This window comes from Petaurus breviceps, unplaced genomic scaffold, assembly GCF_028583685.1.
Source record: "Petaurus breviceps papuanus isolate PSGF00001 unplaced genomic scaffold, PetGlider_PUasm1.0 188, whole genome shotgun sequence".
Lineage (NCBI taxonomy): Eukaryota > Metazoa > Chordata > Mammalia > Diprotodontia > Petauridae > Petaurus > Petaurus breviceps.
In genome coordinates, this window is record NW_027185804.1 from 10774819 (window position 1) to 10792157 (window position 17339).

A 17339-nucleotide genomic window follows, 5' to 3' on the forward strand; every position below is an offset into this window, starting at 1 on the left:
TTTTGCACATCAAAGATGGAAAAAACATGTTTATATTGGCAAAGTTTGTTAAGTTTCTTCATGCTAATTTCTTAGTCTGTAACTTTACCAGAACAGCTAAAACATTCATATTTTCATACTGATAGGAAATAGAGTGAAAGTTGTTTCTTCAGTTTATACCTAAGCAGTCATTTCTAAATAAATGCTATCTGTCCAGTTGCATTTTTACACTTACTTGTTGTGTGAAAGGCAGGGGAAAATGTCTTTTAACAATGTTCAAAATGGACTACTCTTAAGAGAAACCAAGAAAAAAAATTTGAAAAAGATTTGTTTTTCTCCTCTCATACCTTAGACTCAGAGTTGCATTTCCTTTTCTTCCATAGGCAACATTACAAAAATCCCAAGGATATGTTTGATCACTTTTAGGAAATTCTAGGAAAGAGTTTCAGCTTTTGAAAGTGTGGCTGCTTTTAACCTGACTAGAATCAGAAAGCAGGCAGCTAGGTAGTACAGGGGATAAAGTACTGGGTTTAGAACCAGGAAAATTTATCTTCCTAAGTTCAGATCTGGTCTCAGACATTTACTAGCTGTGTGACCCTGGGCAAATCACTTAACCTTGTTTGCCTTGGTTTCCTTATCTGTAAAATTGAGCTGGAAAAGAATGGCAAACCACTCTAATATCCTTACCAAGAAAACCCCAGATGGGGTCACAGAGTCAGACATAAATGAAAAAGCTAAACAACAAAAGACTCAGAAGGCACTTTCAGACAGTTTAAAATGTTCTGCTAGTTCATAGAATTATGGGTTAATCAGTTGAGAGCTGAATACAACCTCACAGGTCATCTTGTTTGACTGCTTCAATTTGTAGATGAGGAAGCTAAGAAAATCTGGTCAGGATTACACAGGAAGTGCCAGGACCAGACAGTTTAAAATGTACTGCTAGTTCATAGCATTATGCAAATCCAGGAACTCTGATGAACTTTAAATCTAGTCTTCTTTCTCCAAAATGATTCTACTATAAAAGTGGGGTGTCATTGAATGATCAACTAGTTACCCTATCTTACTTTAAGTGATAAGATACCTAATACCTTAACCAAGTTAGAACATCTTAACCAAATCATTCAGACATTAGAGTAAGGGCAGAAAAATCCTTGGAAGCCATTGGATGAACTAGAGTGACATGGCACAGGAAATTTGTTTGAATTAATGGAGAGATTTGATCCTTCTGGGTCTTCTATAAGATAGCTAACTAGCTCAGAGTCCAGTGATATGAGCCATTGGTGAGACAGGACAAGGTGCTTGTCTCTCCTTCCAATCCTTCCCCAAGTGACTCTCAGGGTCTTGGCTAGAACTACTCTCTCTTTACCAACTAGCTCAAATCTCTGAGTTCTGAGCTGGTCTGCTATTTTATTGACGACCCACAAAAAACATGGCCAAGTCTCTCAACCAGTTCAAACAGACTTTCATTGTATCATCATTCCAGTGCATCCAATAGCTTCTAAGAACTTTTGATTTTCGATCTTTGATTGAGATATATTCTCATCTGGTTAATGTATAAGGATATAGCATCTTATTATCATTTAAGATAACAGTATTTGATATATGACTCATTCCACTCCACAGATACTGTTTAATTCCGTGTAGATAATAGTATACTGAATAGATAAAGATTATGAAAAGAAATTGAGCCAAAGTATTAAACTCACTTATTCTGATTATTTGACACCCTCATGTAATGATTGATTTAATGTATTTTTGGCCATTCCCCCAAATGTCACCACAAAGGTAGGTGTTGGATTTTGAGTCAGAAGACTTGCATTCAGATCCTGGTTCTGTTATGTGCTTCCCTCATGGCTTCCCATTATCTACATATGGAACAATTACTTATACTAAATAGGAATCTCTGCTTAATTTCAGATCTAAATCTCTGATCCTATAAGCTTAACTAATTGCTTATAGTCAATGTTGCTCTCATTTGAAAATTTTCAACCCCAAGGAATAAGACGTTTGTCAAATATTCACATAATTTATTTATAAAGAGTTTAGTTCATCTCTCTAATTTGAAAAGGATTAGGGAGGAGGCATTCTCTTTGTGCCTCAACTTTCAGAAGAGAAAATTATGTCTTCTTTGGGTTGAGTATAGGGAAAGAGGGGTGCAACATCACATCTCATTTCACTAAGCAAAGAGTGCTTTTTGTGAGATTTTGTGTCCAATCACTATCAGGTGCTGATTAAAAGAGTCAGTCCTTCTGAATTAAGCACCAGGAATATAAGAATATGTATGTCTGACCACTAATTCCCAATGTTAATGCATTGATTAAGTCAGCAGTTTCTCCTTTTGTATGCAGGCAATGGTACATCACAGACTACTGACCTTCGTATCCGAAGACAACACTCCTCAGATAGCGTGTCCAGCATCAACAGTGCTACAAGTCATTCTAGTGTGGGGAGCAACATAGAGAGTGATTCAAAGAAAAAGAAGAGGAAGAATTGGGTAAATACTATTTAACAGTGTAGATGAGAAACCCCCAAAGAACAACATATTTAAAATGAGGAAACCCAAGTTTAAGCCTTGGTTCTGCTGATTACTCTTCGCATGACCTTGAGCAAGTCACTTACCCTGTCTCTGTCTCAGTTTTCTCACCTGCAAACTGAGGTGGTTGGACCAGATGATGCTTAAGATCCTTTCCATTGTGTAATTTAAGATCCCAAACATAGACTCATCACGGCCGAGTAAGAGACAAAAATGAATGCAGTTGGGATAAAACCTAGACTGGTTCTTAACCACTATAGAAACTAGTCTTTTAGTAATATAACACAGAAAAATAATTAGCCAACAAAATTTTAACTACATAATGGTTTCCTCAGGTCAATGGTGGACTCAGTATGATCATAGAATTTCTTAAGTAACCATACCTTAGAATTTTTCTGTTCCATTAGGCTGTGAAATGCATACCTTCCATTTCATAAACGTTCCGTGTTACCCATGTTGTATTGTGTGTAAGGTTCTGGATTCCAGAGCTAATATTTTCTTTGGTTCAGACTCCTCTTTCTTTGGATAGTGTTCACTGATATCAGTGGCCTATTTTTTTCATATGTATACTTTATTGGAGCAAAAATGAAGGCAAATCAACATTTCTTTTGAATGCCCCTAACATCCTTTCTTACAAGAGAAATGTAAATATTTCTCAAAGTAGAACATTGTTCTCGGTCAGTGAGTAGTTCAAAAGAGGATGTGAAATGTCCCAGTTATGAAATGGCAGGTTCAAGTAAATTGTCTCCCGCTGGGGTATTAGTCATGTTTTTATACCTTCAGAAGATGTACTTGAATTATTTTCCATTACAGCAGTGCAGTCAATACTGATGACCCTCCAAAGGATAATTTGTTACACTCATTTCCCTCCTTTTTTCTTGGAGGAGAAATCTCAGTCTTTCTTCTACTCTCTTGGTTCCATGGACTGTTGGCATTCAATGAAATGGCACAGTTAGAACTGGTGGAACTTTGGGTGCCCTAGGTCCCCTTTCTTCTCAGAATAACTGGTGTTTTTATTCTTCTGAACCTGTCTCCATCTTCCAGGTAGAGGGGTAACATTATCATGTTATCATCATGGTCTACTTAATGTCCTAGAAATTGTCATTCATTCCATACACTTCTCACTCATTTTACATTATCCTGGATGGGTGGCAAGGTCTAATTAAATGGGAAAGAGGGTTGACACTTTAGTCATGATACACCTTTGCTAGTTGCAAGCACTAAAAAGCCCAATTCCCTTATCCTAATTGTTAAATAACTTTAAAATAACAAATGACTTCTAGGCAATCATTTTGTGAATTAAGCATAACATGATTAGTTAATCAATTAATATGCATTTACCAAGTTCTATGCTAAATGCTTTGGTTAGTTCTCAAAGTGAAGAGGGAACTGTCTTTTCTAAGACGGGCATAAGTTATATATACATATATGTGTGTATATATATATATGTATATAAAATTTTCCCCCTTCAGTAACTCAATCCTAGAGTCTATTTAACTTAAAAGCAACTCTTGATTAAACATAATATTGAGAGACTAGGAGAGAATATATATTTTCAATTCACATGCATCCAAAAACAATTTTGTCCAACAATTTCGATCTCTTTCTCCATGAATCTTTTATTTTAGAGAGAATGACAGGGTCTCAAGTGGGTGGATTTGAGTTTTACTGTTTCCTGTCAACTCTTAAGAGGTTATAGCAAATCATGAAATGACCACAAAATATGGAGTAGAAAGAAAAATATCAGACCTGGGAAACCTTAAACTAGTTCTGTAGCCTCTGAGTGGTTGAACATGGGTGATGAAAGTCTTCATAGTCTAGGAGCCATTTTTCTGTCTTAGAACTTGGATTCTGTCATACATCTATTTATTGGACACCCACTGTCTCTATGCTAAATTCTTTGTGAAAGGAGGTGATTTTAGAAAAAGATAGTGACTCCAAAAAAAAAAAACCACCCAGTAATTTAAAGATGAAAATATTACGGAACACAGAGTGAAATTGATTCAGTGTTTTTGAGTAGACATTATACTGATGAAGAGCAAAAAGATGAAAGGAGGTGAGACAGTAGCAGAAATCTGTTCTTTTCAATCGTCAAGTATTGTAAAAGGTGTGAGAAGCTTTCCAGCCAGCCAGGGAGAATTTGAAGAAAAAAAAATGAACTACACTGAGGCTGAAAGTGCTGTTCCTTGTCTTCTGTGACAGAGAAAGCCTCTGGTAGTCCCAGGTCTCATATTTTGGCCCTGTCAGTTAGACTTACCTGCTCTTCATGTGGTGTTTATTGGTCATGTTATGTCTGAAAAGTCCAAAGCTTTCCCCATTCACTGGCTTTATCTGTTAAAAATTGTCTTTTTTCCTTCCCCCTCCCAATTTTTGCTTGCGCTTCCTCTGGCAGGTCAATGAGGTAAGCAAGATGAACTCTAAAGCATCAAATACCAAGCTAACCCACCCATCCATATGACTAACCTCATTGGCATCCATCACCGTGTCTAAGCATATCGCTTTGTTGCTGTTGTAACCTCATCATCCAAATATCCCTCTATCCGCTGAGCCACATCCTGTCTTGCTGTTACTACCTGTAGATTCAAACAAAAGAGTAGGCATGGAATGCTCTCCCCAGGTTCCGTCCTTCAATGGTTTCTGATTCCTGCCTCTTCCTTAAAGCCCTATCAAAAGGGGGAAAAGTCTTTGGTGACCTTTCTCCTTGGAAAGAGTGGGCCGTTTGGCTGCCACTTGCCTTCAAAAGTCTGCATGTCTGTCTTCCTGCCCTGGAAAAATATGGATGGGCATTTCTTGGGATTCCGTCCTTGCTTACCAATCTGTCTTTTCAGTTACGCAGTTCCTTCAAGCAAGCTTTTGGGAAGAAGAAGTCCCCTAAGTCAGCTTCCTCCCATTCAGACATTGAGGAGATGACAGATTCTTCTTTGCCTTCCTCACCAAAGTTGCCACACAATGGCTCTGCGGGCTCAACGCCACTGCTGAGGAATTCTCATTCAAACTCTCTGTAAGTTCAGCCTACGATTTTAAAACCTTTTGGGAAAAATAGCATGAAGTTATCTTTCTTTGAAACAATTATATATTCAAAAGTAATTGCAACGAGGAATGCTGTTTATTATTATATTCTGTGCTGTTTTTGCCACTAAATCTTTAAAAACTATTCTGGGGGTTACCACTTTATTGAAAGCTGTTTTTGCCCTAACACATCAGGATTAATGACACTAGACTGAAAGTCAAGAAACCAGAGTTCACATCCCAGCTCTCTTGCTGCCTAGGTGAATGACTTTGGGCAAGTCATGTAACCTTTCTGTACCTCAGTTTCCTCATCTATTAACTGGGGATAATAATTCCTGCTCTATGATACCCTAAAGTATAGTTGCATTATATTAGGATTAAGTATAATAATTTTGAAAAGCACAAAGCACTTGTTTTCAGTTTGCTGTTAGGCTTTTTTATGTTTTAAGGGACCAACAAGGACAGGGAGGGATCATAAAAATGACTGTTGTAAAAATAAAAAAAAACAAAGGCAACAATAAAATTTTTTATTTAAGCCACAGAAAGGAAAAGCACAGAGCATGTAATATTATGTAATGTAATGTAATGTTAGGATTAGAACTCCGATTATTATTAAATATTGCTTACTCATGTGGCCTAGAGGTCCTGTTCAGTTAGATTACTCATCCTTAGAGGGAACATGAATTGTTTTGTTTTGTTTTTTTCATTCTTGGCATCATTCATCGTAATAGTAGTGAGTTACCAAGGCATTGGAAAGGTGGGATTTTGAGCAGCCTTTCAAATCAAGCTAACAGACTTTGAAACCCCCCAAATCCAATTGTAATCCAGCAAGCATTCATTAAGTGCCTACTATGTGAAAGGCACTGTCCCAGGTCCTGGGGATGATGAAAAACAACCCCTATCCACATATTGCTTGTGTTCTACTGAACAATACCATACCAAAAAAAAATAACTTAATAGAGTAATATTTGAGGAAAGAGGGCACCTGACCTGAGCCTTAAGGAAGCTAAAGATTTTAAAATACATGCATTGAAGAGCCAGGGGGGAACAGTCTGTGTGAAGGCAAAGAAACAAGAAAGAGAACCACAAATTGGGAGAACAGCTGCTGGCCCCTTGGGTTAGAAGATAGATAGTATGAAAGGGAGTAATATAACATATGCCTAGAAAGGTAAACTAAAGCCAAATTTCAATGGGCTGTAAATAATAGGTTGGAGGAGCATTGTAATTTAACCTGAAGGCAGTAGGGAGCCAATAAAGATGTTTGAGCAGGGGAATGATATCAGACCTGTTCCATAAGAAGATTATTTTGGCAGTTGTTTACATATTGGATGGAAAAGGAAAGAGACAGGAAGTAGGGATGACATTTAGGAGGCTATTATAATAATCCAGGGGACAGTTGATGAGGACCTGATCCAAAGTCGTGGTGGTGAGAATGAAAAATGTTTCAGAGGTAAAGGTAGAATTGACAAGATTTCATAAAATATTAAATATAGGGATAAGGGAAAGGAAAGAGTGGGAAATGGTTCTCTGGTTGTGACCTTGGGTGATTGAGGGAATGATGGTACTCTCAAAGATATAGGGAAGTTTGGAAGAAGAATGGGCTAGAGGGACATTGTGTAGTATTTTTTTTCTTTTATTTTACTTTTTTGTAGTTATTAATGATGGTTTCTTATAGTAAGATAATGCCTCAGTAGCCCATGCAAAGAGGAGGGTCAAGACAATAGGCAATTTAGACTAAATACAGAATTTTGCTTTGGAAGTATGACACCCTGTTTATCTTCATAAAATGAGTGGCAGGATGGGGTAGTGGAAAAAAGACAGGATTTGGAGTTAGAGATTCAAATGGATTCAAATCCTAGCTTAACAGTTTTGTGCCTGTGACAAACAGTAAGTCCCCTCCTTTTTCTGGGTCTCAGTTTCTTCACCTAAAAAAAGGGAATTGGACTAGATAATCTCTGATATCCCTTCCAGTTCTAAGTCTACTATCTTAAGACATAAAAAAATTAGTATCTTTTTAAAAAAACCACCCACATTTCCCAATGCATGTCTCCCCTCCTCTACCAGAGAGAACTTCTCAGAAAAAATTCAAATGAGGGGGTGCAAATTCAGCAAAACTAGCCAGTATATCCAAAAAGCATGATACTATATACAATATTCCACACCCATAAATCCCTCAGCCTTTACAAAAAAGCAGAGAAAAGTATCTTCTCATATTTCTTTTTAGGAGCCAAGCTTGGTCATTATAATTCACTATTCAGGCTTTTTGGGTGTCATTCTTTCCCTTTTCATTTTTGAAGTCATTGAGTAAATTGTTTTCTTGGTTATTTTTCTTCACTTTGCATCTGTTCATAGAAGTCTTTCCATACTTCTCAGGATTCATCATGTTTATCATTTCTTACATTGACCCACTTGAAGGGAATACATTTAGGTACCATAGTTTATTTAGGCATTCCCCAATCCATGGGCATCCACTTTAATCTTATCACTACATGATGCCTCATGTTGTGACTTATCATTTGATATACATGTATATTGTTTCTCTACTTGGATTCTAGGTTCCTTGAAAGCAGAAGTCCTATCTTTTTTACCTTCATGTTTAATATGACACCTGGCACAAGGGCCTGCACTTAGATGCTTAGCAAAGATCTGAAGTCAAGTCACATCAGCAAATATTTATTAAGTTCTTACTATGTGCTAAGCTCTAGAGGAGAGGAGGGAATGAATACTTGTTGATTAGTTGATCTGAGTGTCTGGAAAATGTGGAAATAATAACTTCATTGATAGGATAACACACTGAAAGCATTCAGATGCTTCCAATTATCAGCTGAAGTTTGTGAATCTGCCCCTAATATAGAACTGGCAGGTTGTCACTGTTCACACATCCATTTAACAGATATTTATTTAGTTAATATTATGTTTGGGATCCTGTATCGAGAGTCTTAGAGGGAAAGAATTAGATAACAAAGCTCCACCCCAGAGCAGCATACTGTCTAGCTGGGATTATGAGACATACAGAGAGCAACTAGAGACTGTAAGAAAGAATTCTTTTTCAAAAACCACTTTCCCCATTGGGATTGGGCGAGGCTGGCAAAGCCCTTTTCTTACATTCCACAGTGTCCATAGAATCTGGAGATGTTTGTCTTTGGTCTAATTTTCCAAAGGCTGGGCGCATAGCAAATGTTCGTTTCTAACATTGAAAGGTTTGTAAGAATGTGAAAAATAAAGAAATTCAAGGGAGTTCAGGGATGAAACCAAAGTAAGGAAATCAGGGGCTGTGACAGGAAACACCCACCTTCTTGGCAAGGAAGGGATGCCAACTGTGGGAAGGTAGAAGTGAGTCCCACCCTTGAGAGGCAGTCAGCAGCCATAGCTTCAAAGCGTAACATTAGAAAATGGACTGGAATGAATAAACTGAAGCTAGTTAGGAAAAGAAATTGGATGATTTAGAAAGCCCTTCTTAGTTAAAACTTGGCTAAGATTGATGGTAAACTTAAGCCATACATTTGAAGGCTTTATTCTTCTTCTAGTCCTTTATGTTAGTGAGTTAGCCTCTTTGTAGGGATAGTATATGTCCTGGTGGGGATGATTTTACTTTCCTTCTCTTTCTCTAGAGCTTAGCACAGTGCCTGGCTCTTGGTAGGAGCTTAATAAATATTTGTTGATGGGACTTTATTTCAGATGTTTGCTGAGCAGATCTAAGTACTAGTGAGGAGCCATACTTTGTCTCTCTTCCAGGTTTTTGACCATTGCTTAGCCAAGGACTGTCAGTATCATGCCTTCTGCTTGGTAAACATTGACTAGTTCATATTTATTCCCCGGTGATGTTGATTGGAATTTTGTATTGACTAAGGGTAAAAAAAATTTGAATTAGAGAGCAATTAAGTGCCTTGTTGGTCATGAGTTCCATGGCAAATCAATTCAGTTAGAATAGGGACTAAAAAAAGCTTCCTCAGCAATATACTAGAGCCGTAATGATCTAATTGTCACAGACTAGAGCAGGGATTCATAAACTAGAGTCTGTGAACTTTTGTTTTTAATATTTGAATAACTGTATTTGCAATATAATTCGTTGTACAGTTCTTTTCAGTCATGTCTGACTCTTCATGACTCCCATTTGGGGTTTTCTTGTCAAAGATACTAGAGTGGTTTGCCATTTCCTTCTCCAGCTCATTCTACAGATGAGGAATCTGAGGCAAACAAGATTTCAATGACTTGTCCAGGATCACACAGCTAATGAGTGTGTCTGAGGCCAGATTTGAACTCAGGAAGATGAGTCTTCCTGACTTCAGCCTCAGCATTCTATCCACTATATCACCTAGTTTCCCTCAATGTAATTAGCCCCTTTTTAATCCTATGTATTTTATTTCATAAACTTAAACACATTATTCTAAGAAAGAAATTAATCTAATTGGCTTTATCAGACTACCAAAGACATCCATGACACAGAAAAGATTAAGAACTCTTGGCCTACTAGAGTATCACAAAGGAATTCTTATAGATTGCAGACTCAGTCAACCAATCAACAAGCATTTAATTGAAGACTGTACTATGCACTGTGCTCAGTGTTGAGGACCCCAAAAAAGGAGTGTGTGTGCATTACTGAGTGTGTGGGTGTGTGTGTGGGGGGTGTTTCCTGCCTTCAGCATTCTAATGAGGGAAAGAAACATGCATATAACAAGATGCATACAAGATATATAGAGAACAGACAAAGGCACACTGAAAGGGGGAAGCATTAGCAGCTGTAGGCACCAACAAAAACCTCCTACAGAAGGTGAGTTTGGAGCTACATTTTGAAGGAAGCTGGGAAGATCAGTAGGCAGAAGTGAAGAGGGAGAGAATTCTAGACATGGGGGCCAACCAGCAAAAAGGTGTGGAGTTCAGAGGCCTGTGTCACTGTATCTTAGAGTGTGTGTATGGGAGTAAGGTGTAAGAAAACGGGACAAGTAGGAAGCAGCCATGCTTGGGAAGAGTTTCAAATGACAAATTATTCCAATTACATCAGGAAACCGATTATCACAAAAAGGAAACATTTGTACAATATTCCCCTGCAAGTATCCCAAACCAAATAAGCTTGAGCCTTAGAGTACCTAACCATAGTTTGGAATATGTACAAGGCTTTGTGAGGGGAAAAGGAGGCTACCTTAATTATAAATATCCAGCTTTGCCACTAAGATTTTATTTTGGTTTTCGTTAAACATTGATTAACTACCTGCTATACCATAGTTTGGACTTTGATGAACCCCTTGGAAGAACACTAGCTCTGGAGTCAGGAATATTTGGGTTCAAATTCTGCCTCTAAAGCTTTCTACCTGGGTGACCTCTAGCAACCTTCTTGAACCTCTGTTCCTTTATTTGCAAAATGAGGGGATTCAACTAAATAAATGGCCTCTGAGGTCTCTTCCAACTTTCTAGATCAAGGCTCCAGGGATCATCATCTCATTGTCATATCATGCCTTATGTTTTACAGAGTTATTTCCTCACAAGTTTAGGTTGTACAAGTATTACTATTATTTTACACATGAGGAAACTGAGACTCAGAGAGGGGAGCCAGCTTGTTGCTTGCACATAGTAACACAACTGGTCCTGGGACTTTGACTCTGTGTCTGATTTTGTCTTCACACTGTATTGGGGATAAATAGTTAAACCTTCAATAGGCTTATGTTTGTAGAGTTTCTGAGAAAATGAAAGCTCTACCTTAATATGGAGTGCTTTTACAAATGAAATATTGTTGTGTTATCTTTCAAGCTCCATGTTGCAATAAGTGGTTTAGGTTCAGGAAATCAGAAAATAGATTTGAGGGGAAAACAACAGAAAGTGACTGTTGTGCAGTTCATTTTTTTTCTTCCTGCCCCCCAAATATCATCATTTCACTTTTGACAGTTTTATAATTGGTTTTCCTTTGGCAGTTAAGGAATCCACCACCCTCCACCAGTTGTATAGGTCAGGTTTTTCTTGGCCATAAACTCAGTCTACAGTACTTTGAAAGCCAGCTTGCTGGATCATTTTTGTAGCAGCCCACATGCTTCACATCTCTCTCGGAGATAATCAACTTCAGCTTTGTAACTTTGCTGAACTTGAGTTTCTTCTGTCTTCACTCCAAGAAACAGTGCAGCTTCCTGCCTCGGGTCCCCCTTCACTCCTGTGATCATTTAAATTCATAGAACTACATTTTTAGCAATTGAATTCATCACCACTTTTTATGATCCTACCCTCTGCTCATGGTCTATCTGAAGGCATATCTGTTTCTGGATGAACAGATAAGCAGTCAGGTCAACAAGCCTTTATTAAGGACTTTTTGTATGTTCAGACTTAGTGATACAAAGACAAATATAAAACAGCCCTTGACTTGAAGGATTATTGAGGGAGTCAATATGTACATTCTATCAAGGGAGTCAATATATAAATAAATGAGAGAATATATACAAAATGAATACAAAGTCCTTTTGGGAAGTCGAGTACTAGGAACTGGAGGAATCAGAAAAAGGTTCATTGTAGCAGGTAATATGTAGCACCCACTCTCCCTTAAATGCCAGAGATTCCAATTATATCAGGAAACTACTCTACTCATTCCACAAATAAGACAGTTCTTAAGACAATCACCCATAAGCTTCCCAGGCCAAATATTTTTGATTGTACTTAAGTCTTTATGGTCTAGGGTACAAAGCTTTGTGAGAAAAAAAAGATCTAAATACCCAGTTTTGTCATAGTGCTGTTTTTTTTTAACCTATCCAGTTATCTTTACTTTTTTTTACCTTTAAATAATATTTTATTTTATTCCCTAATTACACATAAAGACAATTTTAACATTCATTTTTAAAGATTTGAGTTCCAGATTTTCTCCCTCTCTCCCTCATCTCCCCCCTCCCTGAGGCAGTAAGCAATTTGATATAGGTTATACATGTGCAGTCATGCAAAACGTATTTCCACATTAGTCATGTTGTAAAAGAAGACACAAGACCAAAAGGAAATAAAATCATGACAAAATAAAGTGAAAAATTATATGTTTGGTTATGTATTCAGACTACCATCAATTCTTTCTCTGGATATGGATAACATTTTTCATCATGAGTCCTTTGGCATTGTCTTGGATCACATTATACTGCTGATAATAGCTAAGTTATTCACAGCTGATCATTGTATAATGTTGCTGTTACTATGTACAATGTTATTCTGGTTCTACTCACTTTGCATCAGTTTGTGTAAGTCTTTCCAGGTTTTTCTGAAATCAGCCTGTTTATCATTTCTTATAAAATTATAGTATTCCATTACAATCATATACCACAATTTGTTCAGTCATTCCCCCAGTTGATGGGCACATGATGCTATTCTTGATGATAGGCTTCCATTTCATTGGCAGGCCAGGCTCACAGAGTATAGATGACTACTGCTCCCCTCCGAGCTCTAAAGGTCAAGGGTCTAAGAGGTCAAATGTTTTCTAATACTATCACTCAGCCCCCTCATTCAGTGTACTCCCATTGATAGACAACCAGACTTAATTAGCTTTCAGAAAGAGGTATTTAGTAATGTGGTATAATAAGACCAGTTGGTACAAAAACATTTCCCCAAAAGTCTGAGAAATTTTCCCACAAGTATATAGAGGGGAAAGTGGGCTCAAACTTAGAGCGGCTAGCCTCACAGCTCCTGGTTAGATGGAAATCTTTTTTTCTGCCTTCATGAAGTCCTTATCAAGTTTCCCAGAAGCATAGCTCTTTACTAGGCTTTGAGATTTGATACCTTTGTAGGTACCATATACCATAACTATGCTTCTTTCTGCCCTGCAAACGTCACATTTCCTGAAGTTCGCTTTTCTTAATGGGCCATTTGGTCCATGGACCACTGCTGCACCAGATCCCATGAGAGATCTAAATCTTCTGACCCTTTTCAAAATTCAGAAAGTCTTAGGGGGTGGGGAGTATGATCCTACCTCTAGAATCACTCTCTCCCCCACTTCTTTACTGCCTTCTTATATAGGCATAAAGGATTTGCTTTTTCAAGGTACTCTTAAAACTTGATTAACTTTCTCTTCCAACCCCTTCTTAGAAGTAGGCCCAGAGGTGTCTGATTCTTCCAACCAATTCCAAAACCTGTTCTCTTATTCATCATCTGCTTACTTCCAAATGGCTGAAGCACCTGATTCCACCCAAACTGATTAAAGACTTGTTCACTACGAATTTACACCTTTTATTTGGCTGATTGATTGATTCTGTAACTCAGTCATTCTCACCTGAAAAAGGCAGAGACAGCTGTTCCCCAGTTAATAGACCTTTGGGCCTGAAGTCAGGAAGATCTGAATCCAAATCAGGTCTCTGACACTTACTAGCGGTGTGACCCAGGGCAAGTCACTTAACCTGTTTGCCTCAGTTACCTTAACTATAAAATAGGAGTAGTAATAGCATCTATCTTCCAAGGTTGTTGTGAAAAACAAATAAGATATTCGTTTAAAAAAAAAACAAACAAAAAAACCACTATCCTTGTGCCTGGTACACAGTAGGCTTTATATAAAAACTTGTCTCCTCCTTTCCTCCTAAAAGGCATTATGGAGTAGAGCATCTTGTTAATTACATTAGTTAGGATTGGAGGAACGGTTTTGAGGGTATGACCCCCTCTTACAAGAGCCTGAGCTGCAACTTAAAGGAAACAAGCAATTCTAAAAGGCTGAGGTGAGGCAGGAGGGTATTCCTGAAATAAGGGATGGAGTGATATGGGAAGAGAAGCAAGGTGGCCACTTTGACTCTATGATAGAGTATAGGAAAGGGAATGCAAGCATAATTAAGGTTGGGAAAGTAGGGGACCAAGTAGTGAAGAGATTTAAATGCCAAACAGAGAGTTTCTATTTTATCCTAGAGGCAATCAGGAACCAAAAAAGGTCCCACTATATTAAAGGAAAGAGAGTAGACAAAGAATCACAGTTTCCTTGTTTTCATCAGAGTTGTGGCTTACTAATGGAACTAATTCCTATTCACTTATGGAAGGCCTAGAGGGAAAACTTTTCCCAGCTAAACATCTCAAAAGTTTATGGATTATATTTCTGAGTTTCATTTCACAATTACAGTCATTGGCCTGCAACTCTCCTGAAGAGAAGTTTCTTCCATAAAATAGTGTCAGATTGGAGAGTAGGAAGGAGATTCAGTGGAAATCACTTTTCTGACTTTTCAATAAATGGCAAACAAGAGGGCTTGCACATAAATAGAACTTTGCTCCATACCTGTACATTCAATCAAATTTTTCTTTTAATTTTGGAAAATAGAAATTGCCCTTATACTACTTAGTCATAAGTATCTGCCCTTTAGAACAAACAGAAAACTTCCTTCTTTGATTGGACTTCAGATCTGTGCACCACACTAAGTCATTGGAGGGGCCCACCAGTGTATATGCACTGAGGTCATCAAATTCCGAGGATGCTGTTTTTCACTTTACACAGGTTGTCTGAGTGCTTCTCGGGGGTGCTAAGCCACACATCCTGCTTGATGAAGCCATCAAGTATGGGAAATTTCAAGAATGTTTGCTCTCTGGGCTTTAAAAATATTAATGGTTACCTGTTACAAGTGCTAGCCAGTGCCTTCCCTGTGCATGGGGAGGCCATGTGGAGGAGTCTATCAGATCCTGGACTTGGACCCAGGAAGACAACCCAGGTTCACATCCCACCCCAGACTCTTAGGAGCTGCCTGACCTTGAACAATTCACTTATTGTCTCTTGCCTTAGGTTTTCCATCTGTAAATAGCAATGATCATCTCTAGCATCCTGAAGATAAAATGAGATTATATGCATAAGGTATTTCGCAAACCTTAAGTGCTACTAAATTTGTTATTGTTGTATTAGTCCCCTTTCCTAATCTTCCCCTTCAGAAAACAATTGAAAGATGGTCCAAATAGTTAACATGCAGCAAATGTGGAACATGGAGATGGAGATGATAATTAAGAACGTTGACACTTTTTAAGGTTTGCTAAGCACACTTCACGCATCACCCAGTTTTTCCTCATTTACCTTTGGCTTGAATTGCAAACCCATTGAGATAAATTGACTTACTCAAAGTTACCTTTGCATTAATCATTCTTGGCTTTTCCCCAGAATTTCAGAATGCACAGATAGCGAGGCAGAGACGGTGATGCAGTTACGCAATGAGCTGAGAGACAAGGAGATGAAACTCACCGATATCCGTCTAGAGGCACTTAGCTCAGCCCACCAGCTGGACCAGCTCCGAGAGGCCATGAACAGAATGCAGGTAAGGAGGCAAGGAGGGCAGCCTGCCTCACAGAATCCGGAGCGACTTTCGAGACAGACATCCCAGCAGATTGTGCTGAGGATGCCCTGGTTTTCTATGAACCCACCTGGGGAACCATTAGTGGGTCTGCTTCTGAAAAAATACCTTATTTATTATATAATGCTTTAGACTTTGCCTGAGGGGGTGTGGAAAAGAGAGAAGGTCAACAGTCAGCAGGCATTTTTAACTGTATATTTAATTTTAATTTTTTTCTCAATTACACATGAACAAACATTTTTAATGTTTTTAAAATTTTTTGTTCAAATTCTCTCCCTCCCCTCTCCCTTCCTTGAGAAAGCAAGTAAATGTGCTATCAATTATGCACGTGCAGCCATGCAGAACATTTCCATTTAACCATATTGTAAAAAAAAATGCAGACCAAAAAAACAATAATAAAGAAAATTTAAAAGTGTCTTTCACAATGTAACTACTATGGAAACGTTTTGTGTAGCTACACATGTACAACCTATATTGAATTGCTTGTCTTCGCAGTGGGTATAGGTGAGGAGGGAAGAAGGGAAAGAATCTGGAAATCAGAGTTTTAGAAACAAATGTTGAAAATATTCTTTTTTACATGCAACTGGGAAACAAGATATACAGGTACTGGGGTATAGAAATCCATCCTGCCCTACTAGAAAGTTAGGGGGATGATATAAGAGACAGCAGATTGGGGGAAGAGGTATTCAGTAGGCTCGCTATTTTGGGTTGGGAGTAGGGGAAAGATGGGGAGAAAATTTGTAACTCAAAATCTTGTGGAAATGAATGTTGAAAACTAAAAATAAATAAACGATTAAAAAAAGAAATATACTTCAGTCTGCATTCAGACTCCTTAGTCCTTTCTCTGGAGGTACTTAGATGGAAAGACCAGTGTTAGAGGCTAAAAGCCTTTGGTGCTTTATGGAAATGGAAAGGTGACCATGAATTCTTTTTTTTTTTTCCTTTTTGGAGGGCAGGGCAATTAGGGTTAAGTGACTTGCCCAAGGTCACATGGCTAGTACGTGTTAAGTGTCTGAGGCTGGATTTGAACTCAGGTCCTCCTCACTCCAGCATCAGTGCTATATTCACTGAGCCACCTAGCTGCCCCCATGACCATGAATTCTTAAAATCTATATCCATAGAGAACATGTTCTGGTAGGGCTAATCAATCAATCAATCAATCAACACATATTAAATTTCTACTATGTGCCAAGCAGTGCTAAGCCCTGGAGCTATAAAGACAGAAAAGAAACAGTCCCTGCCCTCAAGGAGCTTACATTCTATCAGGCAAAACTACTATATACTTATAAAAGTATATGAATCATAAATAGGAGGGGGAGCCACCAGCTGCTGTGGGGATGAGGGAAGAACTCATAGAGGAGGTAGAATTTCAAGTGAGTTTTAAGGGGAGCTCAGGATTCTAAGAAGTAAAGGTGAGAAAAAGGAGTGCATTCTAGGCTTGGGGCACAGCCAATGCAAAAGCTTGGAGGTGGGAAATAGAGCCTCATGTGTGAGAAAGAAATAAGATACGTTCGGCTGAAACAACAAAAACTACTTGGAGAGGAATAATGAATAAGCCT

General features: G+C 38.2%; 1 protein-coding gene across 2 annotated transcripts in view; it reads left to right on the forward strand.

Moving 5' to 3' along the window:
- The window catches only part of NAV2 (neuron navigator 2), a 464415-nt gene that overhangs the window by 418479 nt on the left and 28597 nt on the right, over positions 1-17339 (forward strand). For both annotated transcript variants that reach the window (XM_069091282.1, XM_069091283.1), the window contains 3 exons: positions 2328-2473; positions 5341-5513; positions 15591-15744. In XM_069091282.1, the coding sequence (XP_068947383.1) occupies positions 2328-2473; positions 5341-5513; positions 15591-15744 (473 nt within the window). The remainder of the gene's footprint in view (positions 1-2327; positions 2474-5340; positions 5514-15590; positions 15745-17339) is intronic.